Source organism: Sebastes fasciatus, chromosome 20, assembly GCF_043250625.1.
Source record: "Sebastes fasciatus isolate fSebFas1 chromosome 20, fSebFas1.pri, whole genome shotgun sequence".
Lineage (NCBI taxonomy): Eukaryota > Metazoa > Chordata > Actinopteri > Perciformes > Sebastidae > Sebastes > Sebastes fasciatus.
In genome coordinates, this window is record NC_133814.1 from 25,782,183 (window position 1) to 25,803,775 (window position 21,593).

General features: G+C 39.5%; 3 protein-coding genes across 6 annotated transcripts in view; 2 read left to right on the top strand and 1 right to left on the bottom strand.

Annotated features, from left to right (window-relative positions):
• Positions 1 to 21,310, bottom strand: part of cep131 (centrosomal protein 131) — a 213,740-nt gene extending 192,430 nt beyond the window's left edge. The window contains exon 1 of the mRNA XM_074620763.1: positions 21,160 to 21,310. The gene's annotated coding sequence lies outside the window, so the exon portion shown is untranslated. The remainder of the gene's footprint in view (positions 1 to 21,159) is intronic.
• On the top strand, positions 1,337 to 7,432 carry LOC141758938 (stonustoxin subunit beta-like). Of its 3 annotated transcripts, XR_012591986.1 has the most exons (5): positions 1,337 to 1,541; positions 1,805 to 1,948; positions 4,343 to 5,812; positions 5,933 to 6,835; positions 7,247 to 7,432. XR_012591986.1 is itself a non-coding variant. In XM_074620777.1 (4 exons), exons 2-4 carry the CDS (start codon positions 1,858 to 1,860, stop codon positions 6,466 to 6,468), a joined length of 2,097 nt encoding a protein of 698 aa, XP_074476878.1. In that variant the 5' UTR covers positions 1,337 to 1,541; positions 1,805 to 1,857; the 3' UTR covers positions 6,469 to 7,022. The 3 variants fall into 3 exon arrangements, 2 of the variants coding, with proteins under 2 accessions (XP_074476878.1, XP_074476877.1); XM_074620777.1 differs by lacking the exon at positions 7,247 to 7,432 and having other exon boundaries at positions 5,933 to 7,022; XM_074620776.1 differs by lacking the exon at positions 7,247 to 7,432 and having other exon boundaries at positions 1,849 to 1,948; positions 5,933 to 7,022.
• LOC141758934 (stonustoxin subunit beta-like) lies at positions 14,191 to 19,675 on the top strand. Of its 2 annotated transcripts, XM_074620771.1 has the most exons (5): positions 14,200 to 14,250; positions 14,562 to 14,661; positions 16,672 to 16,709; positions 16,908 to 18,141; positions 18,262 to 19,675. In XM_074620771.1, the coding sequence occupies exons 1-5, from the start codon at positions 14,230 to 14,232 to the stop codon at positions 18,795 to 18,797; spliced, it is 1,929 nt and encodes a 642-aa protein (XP_074476872.1). In that variant the 5' UTR covers positions 14,200 to 14,229; the 3' UTR covers positions 18,798 to 19,675. The 2 variants fall into 2 exon arrangements, with proteins under 2 accessions (XP_074476871.1, XP_074476872.1); XM_074620770.1 differs by having other exon boundaries at positions 14,191 to 14,250; positions 16,672 to 18,141.
• Positions 21,311 to 21,593: the final 283 nt, after the last annotated feature.

Sequence of the window (21,593 nt, forward strand, 5' to 3'; positions counted from 1 at the left end):
CGGTCTCCTGCATGGTCTGCTGACCAAACTATCCACCCTAAGATGTTTTGCAGTGCTAAAATAACATCCCACTACGTTTGGCCTAGAGAGAGGACAGTCATTATTTGCACGGCAAAAAGACATTTCTTGTCGTTGAAATGCTTTCAGCATTTGAAAAAAAAAAAACACATCTTGATGAACCATTTTTCCAGTGAGGACAGTCTGGCTCATGACAGTTTTGTACAAATCATCATTTTACAAGGTTTTCATATTCCCTGACTGGACTGAGGAATTCTGCCGAATTTATTACGTCTTTCAGCCAATCGGTTGTCTCTGACTATGTGTATTCTGATCCAGAAGCAGATTAAAAATGCATTTAACATTTTATATTATTGAAATAACACAATTACAGGATTGCACATCCCTGGTGAACATAATGCTCAAAGGGCACCACCGACCAGTCGACAACTTGGACCACTAGCCAGTGATGTGGAAAGTCATCAAGTTGTGGATAACTGGCATATAGTCAGCATAATAAGATTTATAGTAGTCATTGTGTAACAGAAGTTTTTCTACAGAAGTGAAGACACACCTAGTGGTAAATATGACTATAAAGACCTTCCCATGACCTGATGATTTCTGTGGAACAAATACTTGATTAGTGTTGTAATAGTTTCTGAGTAACTGCTGAAACAACAAAATAGGTTTTGCAGATGATTGACACCCGACGCAGCCCCATGCACAAAAAAACTGCGATGCACTGTGTGTTCTGACACCTTTCTATCAGAACCAGCATTAACTTTTTCAGCAGTTTGAGCTCCAGTAGCTCTTCTATTGGATCGGACAACACGAGCCAGCCTTTGCTCCTCATGTGCATCAGTGAGACCGAGTCAACACCTCCAACTCGTTGTTGTGTTCCTCGAACCATTCTTGAACCATTTTTGCAGTGTGGCATATATAGAGTACATGCTGCATATTGCGTTCCTCAGTAGTATGCAGTATGAAACAGTTAAAGTGATGTATTTGCAGTATGCCAGGCCAGGCTTTAGCCTTTGAACAAGCTCTTAAAGCACTGGATTAAAAAAACAAACTCGTACCATCGAAAATTACAACTTTGTAACTTAGTAATGTTCATAACTGTGAACTGTAAATGACCAGAGTCAACATGTTTTGTTTCATTTAATTTCACTTTAGCCATGACAACAAGTTGCCAAAGTGTGATGCTGAACTTGAACTGGCCAAGTTTATGACATATTGGGGGGGGGGGTTCTGTTATGATGTAAGCCACATCTTTATTTTATTTAATGTTGTGTTATTTTGAGATTTCTGGCTTTATAAAGGTTAATGTATGCATAATGAACGCCTCATTATTAAAGTTATAATGTGACTACAGGCCTCACGTGTTGTCATGTCTGGAGGCGTGTCATGGGAGGAGTCGGCAGTAGAGACTATCTGACAGGATATAAATAATCTCACAACATCACAGATCATCACTCTGGAAGCTCCAGTTGAAAGTCAAGAAGACTCCTACACGACTCAGCCGATCTACACAACTTCACCAGGTGAGGACAAACTGGGCGGACAGAGGGTGATAAAACCAGATATATATACAGTATTAGACCTTTACTGAACTCTGTGTAAAACTATCACTGTCGGATTGATTGATTGATTGATTGATTGATTGATTGATCGACTGACTTACTTAATCGTCCACCTCAGTGGAAATTTGTCTTTTGTAGACCAGTGTCTTCAGGGAAATACTGCATTTCCATGCACAATAGACTGTCAGGCTTTCTGTCTCTTAACTCTAAACATTACTTAATAGTGTAAATCAAGTATTGAAGGCCGTCTGGTCACTTTTCTCAACAGGTTGGAGAAATGGACTCAGATCTCATGGCCGTTGCTGCCCTAGGTCGACCTTTCACCCTAGGAATGCTCTATGATGCTCGGAGGGAGGCACTGATCCCAGGTAAGTCTTGACTCAGAATATATCCTTATTATATACCCTGAGACCCACAATAGACCCGTTTTTGTCTTTTTTAGAGGGGTACAGGGGGTCTTTAGGGGGAGATAGCAGGTCAACAGTAGATGTCACATAGAAGTGGTGTACATCATCTGAAAGCTGGAACCTGAAGATTAATTTGAGATGCAGCTCAGCACTGTGTGTCAAATTGTTCCAGTCATGAATCAGAAATAAACATGAATTACTTCATTAATTAAAGGCAGGGTTGACGATGTTCTCCAGTATCTACTAGTTGTTATTTTGGTTGAAATGGTCTTTACACCCCGACAGCGATCCATTACTTATGAGCTCTGAAAAAGGACCGAAAAAGAGACATCATCTGTAGCTGCTGTAATCCTGTAAAAACGTCTACCAATCACTGCCTCGCGGTCCGCTTGGAAAGAACCAATCAAATGCCTCCCTGCCTCCCTGCTCGTACTCTACCCTTGGCGTGCACCAGTCTGAACTCAAAGCACGCCGCCGCACGTTTCCTGGAGAATGGAATAGAAAACTCAGCCCTGCAGTAGCACTGCCGTGATTACTTGTCATGAGGTAGCGTTGTTGAGTTGAGGTCGTCTCTCCGCTCTGTGTCTGTGAAGTAGTTACGACGCTCGTACATGTGTGTGTGTGTGGGGCGTTGCCTTGTAAACTTGTAAATTTAACCATTTTTACCACTGGAGAATTGTTAAAAAAATCAAAATACCCCACCCCCTCCCCCCCCATTGCTGCAAGCAATCTTTGCTATCTGTTACAGTTATTGAAATATGAATATTTTTAATATTTTTCTGTTTTCAATGAGTGTGTATGTGTTGTAGGCTGCTGCAAACTCTCCTTAAAAAGTTATCTTTAACTTGCTCTATTTCCCACAGTTTTCACATTTCATCGAAACGTAGTAAAATTTGTCCTTGTTCCTGACATGTTCTCTTGGAACCAAACAGACAGACATTTTTGTCTTTAGCAGCTTTAAAGTGACGGGTGCAGCAGGCAGCTGTCCATAATGAAACCCATGTTAACTGACAACAGAACAGCTCTACTTTTTCCTTGTCCTCTTAACTTTCTAACTCGCTGTAGTTCTCAAATGTTTAACACACAAAATGTGTTTGACAGTTTTTTCTCTGATGATATCTTGATTTACAGTAGCTGATAACAGTTATGGCCTTTGTAGTCTTTGACCTAAAAGCAGGACTAGAAATGTTTCACTCTTTATATTTCATTTTATGACAGAACGTAGGCAAATTTGTGCTGGTTAAGACATTTAAATATGGAATCTAACCGACTTACATAATCGGAGCAGTGATCTTCCAAGTGAACGGTCTCAGCTGTGTGAGAGGGGTGCGTGTGTCTTTCGGCACATATTTCATCCAATCTTCACCAAACTTGGTCCATACCACATTTAGATGACCCTGAATGAAACTTCTGAGTTTGTTTATGGGTATGACTTACCGTTTGTCTGTAATGGGTCCCCAAACCTTTGAAGGTGTGACCTCATGCACTTAAACTGCCATAACTCTTCAATGCTAAATTGGATTGCAACCCAATTTGGAAATGTTGTACATACAGCCACAATGCACAAGTGTGTCACATTTGATTCATTAGGGGGCGCTACAACACTAAAACATGATAATCTGTTGTGTTCAATAAGATGAAACTTGATACATGGCTTTTCCACAACATGTCGAAGCATAGCACCAATAGCTCCACCATGTGGCCATTAATAAAACACCACCACATCTCTTGAATGCATCACTCGGTTACCTCTGATTGTGGGCGGTATCTTCAGACGTGAATCACCAACACTTGTTGCTGGGATAGTTTCAGAAGCTGGGCCAGCGAGCAGCAGATGCAGCAATCACAGACAATTTTTGCTCAGGAAATGCAATTACTCTAGTTTAAATTTTTCATATTAATTTATAGGCTACATTTAAATGTTTTATGAAATAAAAATGGATAAGTCTCACACTGTCAACAAATCACATGCTACTGCTAATTTAGCTTGTCTGCTGCTAGTTTAGCTAGCTTTAATTAAGGGCACGTAACATTATCTTAACATTAATTAGCAAACTATAAAAACGTGAAAAATATTTTAGCTGCCATCACAACTTATAACTTATTTACTTTTGAGCCTTTTTAGAAAAAATGACCTCCTCCTCGTTCCCCTCGGCCTCCTCCATGGTTATCAACTGTGCATAGATGCTGCTTCTTCTTTCTGTTTTACGCCTATGAGGCATTTAATGTAGTAGCTGTTTAGGGAACTTAGGGAAGAAGCTGCAGTGTGCAGAAATCTAAATGATTAAATGACTTCATATTAACAAAATGATGTTGCTGCTTTATCAGATAACTGATGTTTTCCAATTTCTATAGGTTTGACGTTGTGGAATGATGCAACTCTACAAGAGAAGACAACTGAAAAATCTCAGAAAAGCAGTGCATTTGAAATTTCTACATCTGACTCCATTGAATCCAAGTCCTCTTTGCTGGATGTTGAAGCTTCTCTGAAGGCCAGTTTCCTGAGTGGACTGATTGAAATTGGAGGATCTGCCAAGTATCTGAATGATCATAAGAAATACAAGAATCAAAGCAGAGTGACGGGTCGGTACAAAGCTACTACCAGCTTCAAACAGCTGTCAATGGTTGACCTCCAAACCTTAAAACCCCACCAAACGGAGGTTATTGAGAAGGGCTTGGCAACACATGTAGTCACAGGCATCCTTTATGGGGCAAATGCTTTCTTTGTGTTTGACAGTGAGAAGTTGGAAGCCAGCAGCGTTCAGGACATCCAGGGCAGCATGAAAGCTGTGATAAATAAGATCCCCTCAATTAATGTTGAGGCAGAAGCTGGCATCAAGCTGTCTGATGAAGAAAAATCCCTGACTGAGAAATGTTCCTGCAAATTCTTCGGAGACTTCATTCTTGACAGCAACCCTACAACATATAGAGATGCAGTGAAGACCTTCGCAGAACTTCCAAAGCTACTGGGAGAAAAGGGAGAGAACGGTGTGCCACTGAAGGTCTGGCTGATGCCACTGAAGAATTTGTATCCCGAAGCTGCCGAGCTGATGTGTGGGATCAGCGTTGGAATAGTGAGGAAGATGCAGAATGCTCTAGAAGATTTAAGGGAAATGCAAATGAGATGCAACGATTCTCTGGAAGACACAGTGGTAGAGGATTTTCCAATGATTCGAGAAGAGTTGAGCACTTTCCAAAAATTGTGCAGTGACTATACATCTCACCTCCAGAAGAACATGGCAGAGAAACTTCCCTCCATCCGTGATGGTGAAGAAGATGAGAGCTCACTGAAACAACTCTTTGAAGACCGAGACAAGACACCATTCAGTCATGAAAAACTAAGCAAGTGGCTGGATCAGAAAGAGAGAGAAATCAACGTCATCAGATCCTGTGTAGATGCCATGGAGGGAACAAAGATCGTCCTAAGTCAGTCTGAGCTGGACAGAGAGGCTCTTGCTCCAGGTGTAGAGCATACTCTGTGCTTTGTTTTCACCTCCATGGCAAGGGGTGATACCTACCTTGATGTGATGGCCGACTACTTGGACTCACCTAAATTAGGAAGTACCAATGAAGGCCAGTGGTACTCCTCACCTGAAGTTGTAACCAAAATGAGAGAAAAAGCCAAAGCTTTCCATGAGCTTGCCAAAGCACAGAAGAACAACAAGAGGTTGCGTTTCCTCATAGCAGTTATAACAAATGAGAAATACACAGGAGCAACCATCTACCATTACAAGGACGGCAATCTGGTCAGTGAAGATTTTTCAAAGCCTTCAAAGCCTGACGTCCCTCCTGAGCAGATCACAGACAAAAGAGATCTGATCTGGTGTAAGTCATTTTTCATGCATTTTTTAGGCAAAAAATCTGCCGTACTAATTACTGTCCTCCAGAAACCTGTTTGACCATCAGAATGACTGATAAAACATTTTATTTTGGTCTCTCCAACAGATGCCTGTGATCTCACCCTGGACCCAAACACTGCAAATGGCTACCTCACTCTGTCTGAGGGAAACAAGAAGGCAACAGTTGCAGCGTGGCAGAATTATCCTGATCACCCAGAGAGGTTTGATACACAAACTCAGGTGTTGTGCAAAGAGGGCTTAACTGGGCTCCATTACTGGGAGGTAGAGTGGACTGATTTCGTTATGAAATCTGTTTATGCAGCTGTTGCATACAGCAGAATTGGAAGAAAGGGAGATGGTTCAGACAGCAATTTTGGAAATAATACCAAATCGTGGGCTGTTGGCCAGGAAGGAAACACTGGTAGTATATGGCATAATGGTTGGTTAAAGTCATATCCTGGGGGCTGCACAAGAGTTGGGGTGTATCTGGACTGGCCTGCTGGCACTCTGTCCTTCTACTCTGTCGTCTCTAACACACTGGAGCACCTCCACACCTTTCACACCAAATTCACTGAGCCTGTTTACCCAGGAATCTGGGCTTATGACAAAGGCAACTATGCGTACCTGCGTCCAGTTGAGTAAGAGCAATGATCAAGACTTGTTCGATCCTGGTCTGTTCATAGGGATATGGGTTTACATTTAAAGTTCAAAGTACAACTTAAGACGTCCTTCACAAATTAAAAACAATGCATTCAAACCCAGAGAGACCAGGAAAATAGATGATACGATGAAGTGACTATATATGTACTTTTCTGTTAATCAGTTCACGTTGATTTGATGCACAGCCTTCTCCTCAAACTGGTTTGTGCTTCACAGCTTCACAATCAGTTTAAGCTTTTATTGCTCAGTACATCACATATATGTTTTTAATCGTTTTAATTCTGATTCTAATTCCTGATACTTAAACTGAGCTTATATTGATTCACAATTACTATGTCAACACTATTATGTTTTAATATGATCTCATAGCTCATGTCAAAAATTGCATAACCTGTTTTGTTGAATTTATCATGTTGATTATGTTCGGACATGAGGGAGCTAAAGTGCCTTTTGTTTAATATAGCATACTTAATTTAGTACTTTGGTATATGGATATATTTTCTAAAAACAAGAGGAAAACTCTCTGGTCTGTGTTTTTTTTTACTCACTGTTAACACCATTTTGTTAGATGTTAAGCACTCTGCTGATTTTTATAGAGTCGAAGAAATGTCTTTTTTGTTAATCACAGCTTCACAATCAGTTTAAACTTTCATTGCTTGGTACATCACAGATATGTTTTTAATTATAACTTTCTATTCTAATTCCTGATACTTATCAATACAGAGCTTATATCAATACACAATTGCTATGTCAACACTAGTATGTTGAAATATAAAGTCATAGCTCATATAAAAAAATGCATAACTTGTTTTTTCTTTAAGAGAGTCAGTGTTAACATCATTTTTTTGTAAACATTGCTGATGTTTGTAGATCTAAAGCAACACCTGTTGGATATGTTTACTCTCTTCTTGAGCAGAATATTCAATAAAGTGCAGACCTGACTTCACCACTGTGTGCTATCTTATTATTTCCTTTACATTAAAAAGTTGACTGTACCAAAGGTGAAAAGCAGGGAGGGAGGGCACAGAGAAAACAACTGTTAGCACCGCATCCATTGTTTTCACCAGGAGCATGCCTATTCACTTCACCGTCCAGCTGCTGCTTCAATAGAGATGACCTGTGACTGAGGGGAGACAACTTAAAGCTCCTCTCCCCTGACAGATGGCCGCCTGGAGGGGTCACGCTCTGGTCCTGGAAGTCAAAAGGCTCCAAGTCCCCGGGTGAGACCTCCACACTTTACTCTGATTAAAGCTGTCAGGAATCAATGGATTCCTTTAGACCAGGGTGGTAATCTCTGACCTGACAATAGGCACACTTCTTACATTCATGAGCTTACAAACAATTCCTAAAAACACCTCTTAGGTAAACTCGGGAATAGATGTCAATAATGCAAATGTTTTAGGATTGTTTTACCATTTGTTGCATCACCTCCAACAAAAACTCACAAATGGTGAGTTGTGTTTTCACTATAGAGGGGGTTTTAGTACAAATGGTTGGTGCTTACTCCCAGTGTGGTTGGTAACGCTGGTCGGGCACGGCGGTGCTCGTCTTCAGCAGCAGGATTTCATGCAGCTCCAGAGAGAAAGTGTCAACATCTGTGACGGCGAGGAAAACCTTCAGCCCTTTCTTCTCCTTCTCGGACAGCTTCTGCTGGAACTCTGAGTGGTTTGAGGCCACAGGTATCGCTGTTAACAAGCATCCCTGATTCTTACAAACAGTCCCTCGGTCTCCCTAGGAGACTCGTGGGTACCCATAGAACCCATTTCCATTCACATATCTTCATATGATACCAGTATCTTCACTCTACTTTTAAAACTGAGCCTGCTACAACCTCCTAACCTTGAAGGAATTAGTGGTGTTTATTTGCGTTAACGCGTTATTACCACGTTAACTTTTAACAGTTATAATTAACTTTGATGAAGTGAAAACACACTGTGAAAGGGTTAAAGTTGTAAGACGAAAACACGGACAACTCCCAGACCGGACAACGCAGTGGTAGCGACCTGTCAATCACAAGGTAGCCCCGCCCTAAAGCATCCCCTGCTTTATGGTCTATCTGACTCTAAATGGGACCATCATTTACTAAATGAACATCATGCTGTATTGAAGAAGACTTGAAACTAGCGGTTGAGACCATAAACTCATGTTTACAATGTTAACTGAGGTAATAAATCAAGAGAGAAGTAGGCTCATTTTCTCATAGACTTCTATGCAACCAGACTTCTTTTAGCACCCAGAGCCCCCTGCTGGCTGTTAGAGAGAATGCAGGTTTAAGACACTTCAGCATTGACTTCACTTCTCAGACCTGCAGGTAGCCCACTGGCGAGATCCAGGCGTCGTGATTGATAACCCTTTAACTATTGTGTGTTACTTCATGCACCTGCAGCCTCGTGGAACACAGCTCCTCCTTGATCTATTGTTGCTTGGATTTTAAATGGATTAACTCTGTCTTTCTTTACACTAGGACTTTCAGGTAATTATTGATCTTGATAATAATGTAGAGGTCTCAGGAACTCATGAATCAAATATCATACAAATGGTGTTTACATGGTATATAGTAGGAAAGGTTTTGTAGCCTTAACCTTTATCTGACTATATGCAATCAGACGTTAGAAGACTTATCCAACCTGCTTCCTCTTAAAGGAGCTGCTCCCACTTTCACTTTCTCTATGAGCCTCACTTTGACCTCCGTCCTCAATGTGTGTCTGCGACATACTCCAACAAAAGTACAGCTTCAAAGAAATGGGATATGTTTATGGTATATGGTTGAGAATTATTTGAATTTCTCTCACAGTCTTTGATGCTTTGACTTCATATTATACTGTATATCTCAATGTATTCATGTATAGTTTTCAATGCAACTACATTCTACTGAGGAAATGGTTCCTATGAAACCTTTTCACACTGAGGTCTGTGGACTAATACAAAAACTGACATTGTTATTGGACTTGGTTTTGAAAACATCCCTTTCTCCCACCTTAGTTAGTCAGTGATTACTGTATTGAAGATAGTTATAAAGTCTGGATTATGTTTTCTATTGATTTAACCCTTTATTAGTTAGTCTCCTTGAGATCAAGATCTCCTTTTCAAGACAGACATGTGCAAACATACAGTATACAGCAAGCGTACCTTACAGGGAGAAGTCAGGCTGTTGTGGCTGATGGTGCTGAATCAAGCATCAGCACAGAGGGAGTAAAGTACCCACCACAACATGCTCAACTCAGGTCTTTACTCATTTCTTGACTTAAAGAGAGAACAATCTTATCCAACGGTTGGGTCAAGTTTCATCCATAAACGTTGAAAACCTCGAACAAGCCACATACTGTAGGTCAGGGGTCAGCAACCTTTACTATCAAAAGAGCCATTTTAGGCAAAAATAAAAAAATAAAAAATCTGTCTGGAGCCGCAAAACATTTGAGCATTGTGATGAAGGTAACACAGTTTATAGTCTAAGTATATAGTACATAGGTTTAATGCAGTGAGGGCCAAAGTGCAAATGTATTACGGAATATAAGGGCCACATTGAGGGAAACAAATCTGAGATTTACAGAATAAAGTCCTAATGTTACGAGAAAGAAAGTTGTAATATAACGAGAATAAAGTCATAACTTTATGAGAAAAAAAGAAAATAACACGTAAAATTACTTCTTTATAATATTATGACTTTATTCTCATAATACTAAAACCTTTTTTCTTTTAAACTTATGACTTTATTATCAGAATATTATGACTTTATTCTCGAAATCTCATATTTATTTATTTTTCTCAATGTGGCCCTAATACTCCGTCGTACCGTCGTACCATAGACCTACAACAATGATAAATAAAAATGAAAATGTAAACAAAAAATCCACAGGGAGCCGCTGGAGAGGAGCTGAAGAGCTGCAGGTTGCTGACCCCTGGCATGGTGTATTCCAACCTCTTGGATTCCTGCTAAAATAACATCCCACTACGTTTGGCCTAGAGAGAGGACAGTCATTATTTGCACGGCCAAAAGACATTTCTTGTCGTTGAAATGCTTTCAGCATTTGAAAAAAAACCAACACATCTTGATGAACCATTTTTCCAGTGAGGACAGTCTGGCTCATGACAGTTTTGTACAGATCATCCTTTTACAAGGTTTTCATATTCCCTGACAGGACTGAGGAATTCTGCCGAATTTATTACGGCTTTCAGCCAATTGGTTCTCTCTGACTATGTGTATTCTGATCCAGAAGCAGATTAAAAATGCATTTAACACTTTCTATTATTGAAACAACGTAATTACAGGATTGCACATCCCTGGTGAACATAATGCTCAAAGGGCACCACCGACTAGTCGACAACTTGGACCACTAGCCAGTGATGTGGAAAGTCATCAAGTTGTGGATAACTGGCATATAGTCAGCATAATAAGATTTACAGTAGTTAATGTGTAACAGAAGTTTTTCTACAGAAGTGAAGACACACCTAGTAGTAAATATGACTATAAAAACCTACCTATGACCTGATGATTTCTATGGAACAAATACTTGATTAGTGTTGTAATAGTTTCTGAGTAACTGCTGAAACAACAAAATAGATTTTGCAGATGATTGACACCCGACGCAGCCCCATGCACAAAAAAACTGCGATGCACTGTGTGTTCTGACACCTTTCTATCAGAACCAGCATTAACTTTTTCAGCAGTTTGTGCTCCAGTAGCTCTTCTATTGGATCAGACAACACGAGCCAGCCTTTGCTCCTCATGTGCATCAATGAGGCCGAGTCAACACCTCCAACTTGTTGTTGTGTGGCATATATAGAGTACATGCTGCATACTGCGTTCCTCAGTAGTATGCAGGTTCTGTTATGATGTAAGCCACATCTCTATTTTATTTAATGTTGTGTTGCTTTGAGATACCTGGCTTTATAAAGGTTAATGTATGCATAATGAACGCCTCATTATTAAAGTTTTAATGTGACTACAGGTGTCACGTGTTGTTATGTCTGGAGGCGTGTCATGGGAGGAGTCGGCAGTAGAGACTATCTGACAGGATATTAATAATCTTATCACAGATCATCAAACTGGAAACTCCAGGTGAGGACAAACTGGGCGGACAGAGGGTGATAAAACCAGATATATATACAGTATTAGACCTTTACTGACTTCTGTGTAAAACTATAACTGTCGGATTGATTGATTGATTGATTGATTGACTGACTTAATCGTCCACCTCAGCTATGTTTCTTGATGCCATGACTAGAATTTTTCACCAACATTCACCGTGTCATTTTAGTTGCCTAAGCTTCACCAATCCTCCACAACCGAGGTGGGAGATGAGAAAACGTTCATTTCAATCATTTTTGTGTGGGTCATATTGGTTTTAGTCCGTTCTGATAATGTCATCTTATCAATGGGGGAGCCAGATCAGAACATTGTAGGGCTGGATGATATGGCTAAATTGTTACCACAATATGTTTTTTTATATTGATTGATATTGATAATGATTACCATATATATTTATTAATAATAATAATAATAATAATAATAATAATAATGCTAAATTCCCAGTTTTAAGAGTATTCTCCTCAGGACAGAACCCTAAAGAATGCAGTAGGTTAATTATGGTTTACAATATACCATTATTTATGATCAGAATGTGTCGGGTCATTGAGGGTTGATTACAGTATATACAACACTTCTTGTTGACCATCTCACTGTTGCACTACTTTTGAGCATGTGCACCACAGACCTCTGCTGGAACTGGACTAACATAAAGACACTAATGGAATATCTGCACATTATTTTTGACAATATAAAAATATAAATAACTGTTAAAGGATTATTAATAACAAACAGTAGAGGGCAGCGTCTAGTCTGCCGAATCCAAAGAAGACTTCCACCGGCCGAGCTGGCTAACTTCCTGTTAGCCCTGTGCTGATTTGAATGGGGATAAAATAATGAAATCGTGTGGCTCTTCTAGACTTTTCAAATGTTATTGGACTGAATTTATTAAATTGTGATAGTGAAACGAGTCATTCCGCGGGTTTGTAAAATAATGTATCCACTGTAGCGACGTAGTAGGCAACAGCTGCTACGGCAGAACCTACAACTCTGTTGTCTGGTTGTTCGTGTCGTGCTTTTGTTTAGAGCAGAGCAGATTCATAAATAACATTATCTAAAATAAAACTCAGAAATTGGTCATCGTTATTGTGGAAGCTTTTATCGTGAACATTTTCGAGATCGTTTTATCGCTCAGCCCTAGAACATTCTCATGAAGGCCATTTTGTAAGTCAAGTCAATTTTATTTGTAAAGCCCAAAATCACAAATAAAAAATGTGCCTTAATGGGCTTTACAACCTGTACAGGATACGACACCCTCTGTCCTTTACAGTGAGACCCTCTCATCGGATAAGGAAAAGCTCCCCCCTAAAAAAAAACTCTTTTAATAAAGTCAAAATTCAGTGACAAATGACTTACCTCGACGTTGGAGGATTTGTTGTCCTAACCACTATGACCATTTAAATGCATCATATTGCTTTCACAAAAATAATACATTCAATGTAAATAGAGACAAATTCATATATTCACACGTCCCTTAGGTTTGTGCAAATAGAAATGTTCATCATTTTATTCTCTTCAAACTAGACTACTATTCAAAATATTAATATTTCAGAAATGTGCTCTATATCAGGTTATAGTAGTATTAGTGTTTTTATGTAATGAAAACTATTTCAGTTATTATTAAACTTCCTGGCCTGAACAAAGTCCTTTCTGTTAAATACATAGATGCCTTTCTGCCAAATATTCTTTGTTGTTTCAGCAGTTACTCAGAAACTATTGCAACACTGGCAACCAATCAAGTATTTTTTCCACAGATATCATCAGGTCATGGGAAGCTTTTTATTTTCATATTTATCAGTTGGCTAGGTGTGTCATTATTTCTGTAAAAAGTCTTCTGTTACACAACAACTACTATAAATATTATTATGCTGGTTATATTGATATTGTCCACATTGTGGATGAGAGCCAGCAAGGCAGATGCCTTTCAGTAAAATCGATGTTGTTGTTTCAGCAGTTACTCAGAAACTATGTATTCGTGGTGGGTGGGTCAAACGAACACAAGACTTTCAACCAGAGACCACTGTTCATGTCCCGCGTGAAACAATAAGTTATTTTGTCACGTCAGTCGTTAGTCATGTGACTTGTTGGTATCGCCAGTCTCGTGGGTCACAGGCCGTATTCAAAACTGCCTACTACATACAGTACTACTGACGAATGCAGTATGCAGTATAGAGTACATGCTGCATACTGCGTTCCTCAGTAGTATGCAGTATGGAACAGTTAAAGTGATGTATTTGCAGTATGCCAGGCCAGGCTATAGCCTTTGAACAAGCTCTTAAAACACTGGACCAAAAAAACAAACTCGTACCATCGGAAATTACAACTTTGTAACTTAGTAATGTTCATAACTGTAAACTGTAAATGACCAGAGTCAACATGTTTTGTTTCATTTAATTTCACTTAAGCCATGACAACAAGTTGCCAAAGTGTGATGCTGAACTTGAACTGGCCAAGTTTATGACATATTTGATTTTTTTTGGGGGGGGGTTCTGTTATGATGTAAGCCACATCTTTATTTTATTTAATGTTGTGTTGTTTTGAGATGCCTGGCTTTATAAAGGTTAATGTATGCATAATGAACGCCTCATTATTAAAGTTATAATGTGATTTCAGGCGTCATGTGTTGCCATGTCTGTAGGCGTGTCTGGAGGCGTGTCATGGGAGGACAACTTCACCAGGTGAGGACAAACTGGGCGGACAGAGGGTGATAAAAACAGATATATATACAGTATTAGACCTTTACTGAACTCTGTGTAAAACTATCACTGTCGGATTGATTGATTGATTGATTGATTGATTGATTGATTGATTGATTGACTGACTTAATCATCCACCTCAGTGGAAATGTGTCTTTTGTAGACCAGTGTCTTCAGGGAAATACTGCATTTCCATGCACAATAGACTGTCAGGCTTTCTGTCTCTTAACTCTAAACATTACTTAATAGTGTAAATCAAGTATTGAAGGCCGTCTGGTCACTTTTCTCAACAGGTTGGAGAAATGGACTCAGATCACATGGACGTTGCTGCCCTGGGTCGACCTTTCACCCTAGGAATGCTCTATGATGCTCGGAGAGATGCACTGATCCCAGGTAAGTCTTGACTCAGAATATATCCTTATTATATACCCTGAGACCCACAATAGACCCGTTTTTATCTTTTTATAGAGGTACAGGGGGTCTTTAGGGGGAGATAGCAGGTCAACAGTAGATGTCACATAGAAGTGGTGTACATCATCTGAAAGCTGGAACCTGAAGATTAATTTGAGATGCTGCTCAGCACTGTGTGTCAAATTGTTCTAGTCATCATCAGAAATAAACATGAATTACTTCATTAATTAAAGGCAGGGTTGACGATGTTCTCCAGTATCTACTAGTTGTTATTTTGGTTGAAATGGTCTTTACACCCCGACAGCGATCCATTACTGATGAGCTCTGAAAAAGGACCGAAAAAGAGACGTCATCTGTAGCTGCTGTAATCCTGTAAAACCGTCTAGCAATCACTACCTCGCGGTCCGCTTGGAAAGAACCAATCAAATGCCTCCCTGCTCGTACTCTACCCTTGGCGTGCACCAGCCTGAAATCAAAGCGCATCGCCGCCGCACGTTTCCTGGAGAATGGAATAGAAAACCCTGCAGTAGCACTGAAGCGGTGCCGCGGTGCCGTGCATGTATGTGTGTGTGTGGGGGGGGGGGGGGGGGGTGGGTGTTGCCTTGTAAACTTGTAAATTTAACCATTTTTACCACTGGAGAATTAATAAAAAATGATCAATAATCCCTCCAAAATACAGTTACGGTCTTTGACCATGCGGCATCTCCTACTATTTTTACTCTTTATATTTCATTTTATGACAGAACGTAGGCAAATTTGTGCTGGTTAAGACATTTAAATATGGAATCTAACCGACTTAAATAATCGGAGCAGTGATCTTCCAAGTGAACGGTCTCAGCTGTGTGAGAGGGGCGTGTGTGTCTTTCGGCACATATTTCATCCAATCTTCACCAAACTTGGTCCATACCACATTTAGATGACCCTGAATGAAACTTCTGAGTTTGTTTATGGGTATGACTTACCGTTTGTCTGTAATGGGTCCCCAAACCTTTGAAGGTGTGACCCCATGCACTTAACAGGCCATAACTCTTCAATGCTAAATTGGATTGCAACCAAATTCGGGAATTCAATTCAATTCAATTCAATTTATTTTTGTATAGCGTCAAATCACAACAGAAGTTATCTCAAGACGCTTTATATATAGAGCAGGTCTATGACCGTACACCATAAATACACCGGGAATGTTGTAGCACAAGTGTGTAACATTTGATTCATTAGGGGGCGCTACAACACTAAAACATGATAATCTGTTGTGTTTAATGAGATGAAACTTGATACATGGCTTTTCCACGACATGTCGAAGCATAGCACCAATAGCTCCACCTTGTGACCATTAATAAAACACCACCACATCTCTTGAATGCATCACTCGGTTACCTCTGAATGTGGGCGGTATCTTCAGACGTGAATCACCAACACTTGTTGCTGGGATAGTTTCAGAAGCTGGGCCAGCAGCAGCAGATGCAGCAATCACAGACAATTTTTGCTCAGGAAATGCAATTACTCTAGTTTAAATTTGTCATATTAATTTATAGGCTACATTTAAATGTTTTATGAAATAAAAATGGATAAGTCTCACACTGTCAACAAATCACATGCTACTGCTAATTTAGCTTGTCTGCTGCTAGTTTAGCTAGGTAGCTAGCTAGCTTTAATTAAGGGCACGTAACATTATCTTAACATTAATTAGCAAACTATAAAAACGTGAAAAATATTTTAGCTGCCATCACAACTTATAACTTATTTACTTTTGAGCCTTTTTTAGAATAAATGACCTCCTCCTCGTTCCCCTCGGCCTCCTCCATGGTTATCAACTGTGCATAGATGCTGCTTCTTTCTGTTTTACGCCTATGAGGCATTTAATGTAGTAGCTGTTTAGGGAACTTAGGGAAGAAGCTGCAATGTGCAGAAATCTAAATGATTAAATGACTTCATATTAACAAAATGATGTTGCTGCTTTATCAGATAACTGATGTTTTCCAATTTCTATAGGTTTGCCGTTGTGGGATGATGCAACTCTACAAGAGAAGACAACTGAAGAATCTCAGAAAAGCAGTGCATTTGAAATTACTACATCTGACTCCATTGAATCCAAGTCCTCTTTGCTGGATGTTGATGCTTCTCTGCAGGCCAGTTTCCTGAGTGGACTGATTGAAAACGAAGGATCTGCCAAGTATCTGAATGATCATAAGAAATACAAGAATCAGAGCAGAGTGACGTGTCGGTACAAAGCTACTACCAGCTTCAAACAGCTGTCAATGGTTGACATCCTAACCTTGGACCACCACCAAACGGAGGTTATTGAGAAGGGCTTGGCAACACATGTAGTCACAGGCATCCTTTATGGGGCAAATGCTTTCTTTGTGTTTGACAGTGAGAAGTTGGAAGCCAGCAGCGTTCAGGACATCCAGGGCAGCATGAAAGCTGTGATAAATAAGATCCCCTCAATTAATGTTGAGGCAGAAGCTGGCATCAAGCTGTCTGATGAAGAAAAATCCCTGACTGAGAAATGTTCCTGCAAATTCTTCGGAGACTTCATTCTTGACAGCAACCCTACAACATATAAAGATGCAGTGAAGACCTTCGCAGACCTTCCAAAGCTACTGGGAAAAAAGGGAGAGAACGCTGTTCCACTGAAGGTCTGGCTGATGCCACTGAAGAATTTGTATCCCAAAGCTGCCAAGCTGACGTGTGGGATCAGCGTTGGAATAGTGAGGAAGATGCAGGGTGCTCAAGAAGGTTTAAGGGAAATGCAAATGAGATGCAACGATTCTCTGGAAGACACAGTGGTAGAGGATTTTCCAATAATTCGAGAAGAGTTGAGCACTTTCCAAAAATTGTGCAGTCACTATGCATCTCACCTCCAGCAGAACATGGCAGAGAAACTTCCCTCCATCCGTGATGGTGAAGAAGATGAGAGCTCACTGAAACAACTCTTTGAAGACCGAGACAAGACACCATTCAGTAATGAAAAACTGAGCAAGTGGCTGGATCAGAAAGAGAGAGAAATCAACGTCATCAGATCCTGTGTAGATGCCATGGAGGGAACAAAGATTGTCCTAAGTCAGTCTGAGCTGGACAGAGAGGTTCTTGCTCCAGGTGTAGAGCATACTCTGTGCTTTGTTTTCACCGCCATGGCGAGGGGTGATACCTACCTTGATGTGATGGCCGACTACTTGGACTCACCTAAATTAGGAAGTACCAATGAAGACCAGTGGTACTCCTCACCTGAAGTTGTAACCAAAATGAGAGAAAAAGCCAAAGCTTTCCATGAGCTTGCCAAAGCACAGAAGAACAACAAGAGGTTGCGTTTCCTCATAGCAGTTATAACAAATGAGAAATACACAGGAGCAACCATCTACCATTACAAGGACGGCAATCTGGTCAGTGAAGATTTTTCAAAGCCTTCAAAGCCTGACGTCCCTCCTGAGCAGATCACAGACAAAAGAGATCTGATCTGGCGTAAGTCATTTTTCATGCATTTTTTAGGCAAAAAATCTGCCGTACTAATTACTGTCCTCCAGAAACCTGTTTGACCATCAGAATGACTGATAAAACATTTTATTTTGGTCTCTCCAACAGATGCCTGTGATCTCACCCTGGACCCAAACACTGCAAATGGCTACCTCACTCTGTCTGAGGGAAACAAGAAGGCAACAGTTGGAGCATGGCAGAAATATACTGATCACCCAGACAGGTTTGATGGACACACTCAGGTGTTGTGCAAAGAGGGCTTAAATGGGCTCCATTACTGGGAGGTAGAGTGGAATGATTTACTTCCCATATCTGTTTATGCAGCTGTTGCATACAAGAGAATTGTAAGAAAGGGAAACGGTTATGACAGCAGTTTTGGAAATAATACCAAATCGTGGGCTGCTGGCCAGAAAGGACACACTGGTAGTATATGGCATAATGGTAAAGTGGGAACATATCCTGGGGGCTGCACAAGAGTTGGGGTGTATCTGCACTGGCCTGCTGGCACTCTGTCCTTCTACTCTGTCCTCTCTAACACACTGAAGCACATCCACACCTTTCACACCACATTCACTGAGCCTGTTTACCCAGGAATCTGGGCTTATGAATATGGCAACTATGCGTACCTGCGTCCAGTTGAGTAAGAGCAATGATCAAGACTTGTTTGATCCTGGTCTGTTCATAGTGATATGGGTTTACATTTAAAGTTCAAAGAACAACTGAAGACTCAGAGCTTTCAGAAACTTTCATTGCTCAGTATATCACATATATGTTTTTAATCGTTTTAATTCTGATTCTAATTCCTGATACTTAAACTGAGCTTATATTGATTCACAATTACTATGTCAACACTATTATGTTGTAATATGATCTCATAGCTCATGTCAAAAATTGCATAACCTGTTTTGTTGAATTCATCATGTTGATTATGTTCGGATATGAGGGAGCTAAAGTGCCTTTTGTTTAATTTAGCATACTTAATTTAGTACTTTGGTATATGGATATATTTTCTAAAAACAAGAGGAAAACTCTCTGGTCTGTGTTTTTCTGTTAAGGTCAAGGCTAATCCTGTCCCTTAACCCTGACCTCAGGTTCAGTTCATGACTTTACTGTTCTGAGGAGATACTCACTGTTAACACCATTTTGTTAGATGTTAAGCACTCTGCTGATTTTTATAGAGCTTTATAGTCTTTTTTGTTAATCACAGCTTCACAATCAGTTTAAACTTTCATTGCTTGGTACATCACAGATATGTTTTTAATTATAACTTTCTATTCTAATTCCTGATACTTATCAATACAGAGCTTATATCAATACACAATTGCTATGTCAACACTAGTATGTTGAAATATAAAGTCATAGCTCATATAAAATGCATAACTTGTTTTTTCTTTTAGAGAGTCAGTGTTAACATCATTTTTTTGCCAACATTGCTGATGTTTGTAGATCTAAAGCAACACCTGTTGGATATGTTTACTCTCTTCTTGAGCAGAATATTCAATAAAGTGCAGACCTGACTTCACCACTGTGTGCTATCTTATTATTTCCTTTACATTAAAAAGTTGACTGTACCAAAGGTGAAAAGCTTCATTTATGACACATTAGCATATTTTAATGCAAAGAACACTACAATGATAGAACAGAAATCCTTATTCAACAGTTTGGAGGACCCATCGTGCTGTTGAGTTTGTATTCCACTTGTAAAATGGAAGATAGTTAGCCCAGCTTGCTAATGTTAGCACTGATTCTCACTAGATACTAGAACACTCGTTACTTTTCTTTCATGTTATCTCAACAGTCCTCAGCATTGTGTTCATCCCACATTATACATGATACTGTATATCCTGTTATATTCTATTCAGGGCTGTCAAAGTTAACGCAATAATAACATGTTAGTACAAATTCGTTTTAACGCCACTAATTTCTTTAACGCATTAACACAATCAATCTTTGGGAGTTGTAGCGGCTCAGTTTGGCGAGAAAAAACTGTCTGGTCCATTTTCAAAGGGGTCCCTTGACCTCTGACCTCCAGATATGGTAATGTGTCCAAAAAAAGTCAGAAAAATGTCCAAAAAATGTTTATAAATGTCCTAAAACGTCTGAAAAAATGTCCCAAAAAATATCAGAAAAAGTCTGACAAATGTAAAAAAAAAAAAAAATCCGAAAAATGTAAAACAATTTCTGAAAAAAAGTCCCAAAAAAGCATGAAAACTGTCTGAAAATGTCCAAAAAAGATATCCGAAAAAAAAGTCTGAAAAATTGTTTTGCTTCTAATGAAGGAGGTTAAATAACTTGCGCTAAATTTTGACAAGGAAAAACTGTCATGTCCATTTTCAAAGGGGTCCCTTGACCTCTGACCTCCAGATCAGTGAATGTAAATGGGTTCTATGGGTACCCACGAGTCTCCCCTTTACAGACATGCCCACTTTATGATAATCACATGCAGTTTGGGGCAAGTCATAGTCAAGTCAGCACACTGACACACTGACAGCTGTTGTTGCCTGTTGGGCTGCAGTTTGACATGTTATGATTGGAGCATATTGTTTTATGCTAAATGCAGTACCTGTGAGGGTTTCTGGATCAATATCTGTCATTGTTTTGTGTTAATTGATTTCCAATAATAAATATATACATATATTTGCATAAAGCAGCATATTTGTCCTCTCCCATGTTGATAAGAGGATTAAATACTTGATAAATCTCCCTTTAAGGTTCATTTTGAACAGATAAAAAATGTGCAATTAACAGCCCTACTATATACATTATAGACTTGAATTGTAATGTAATAACTTTTACATTGTAAAGTCATTAAATAAGGTTAATTTAAACTTGGTGTTAAATCAAAGCCTCGCTGAGATCACAGTTACATCCTCAATCAGTTAGTTTGAGATCAAAACGGCTGTTTTTCAGATGAAGTCTCATCAAAGTGTTTCTATCTTTAGTCTTTAACGTTTCTAACCATCAACCACAACAACTGAATAAAGCAGGTTATTGTTGTCTACTTACTTCAGAAGCTGGATGGATCCATAGCTGATCAGCTCCAGTTCAACAACAAGGTAGGCTGTATGATATAATAATATAATATAATAATGATTAAGAGGTTTAATTAACAACAACAATCCTCCTGATCAGTGAAAGTCCTCCGTTCACTCAGTGGAGACGAATAACGCGTCACATCATCTCTGTGGTAACGACTACGACAAGACCCGCCCCTCGACGGCTGTGATTGGTGGAGAGAGAACGTTGTCTTTTTTAATCCGTGCATCTGATTGGCTGGACGGAGCTGTCTGTCTAACGTGTTGAGGATTCAAAAAGGGGCGTGGCTCGAACAAACGGTTTGGTTAAATTTGCAAAGATGGTTAAATTTGAACAATCTGCTTTCTAGAGTATTTTTAAAATCTATTTATATTTATATATCTATTTAAATTTTATCAATTTTT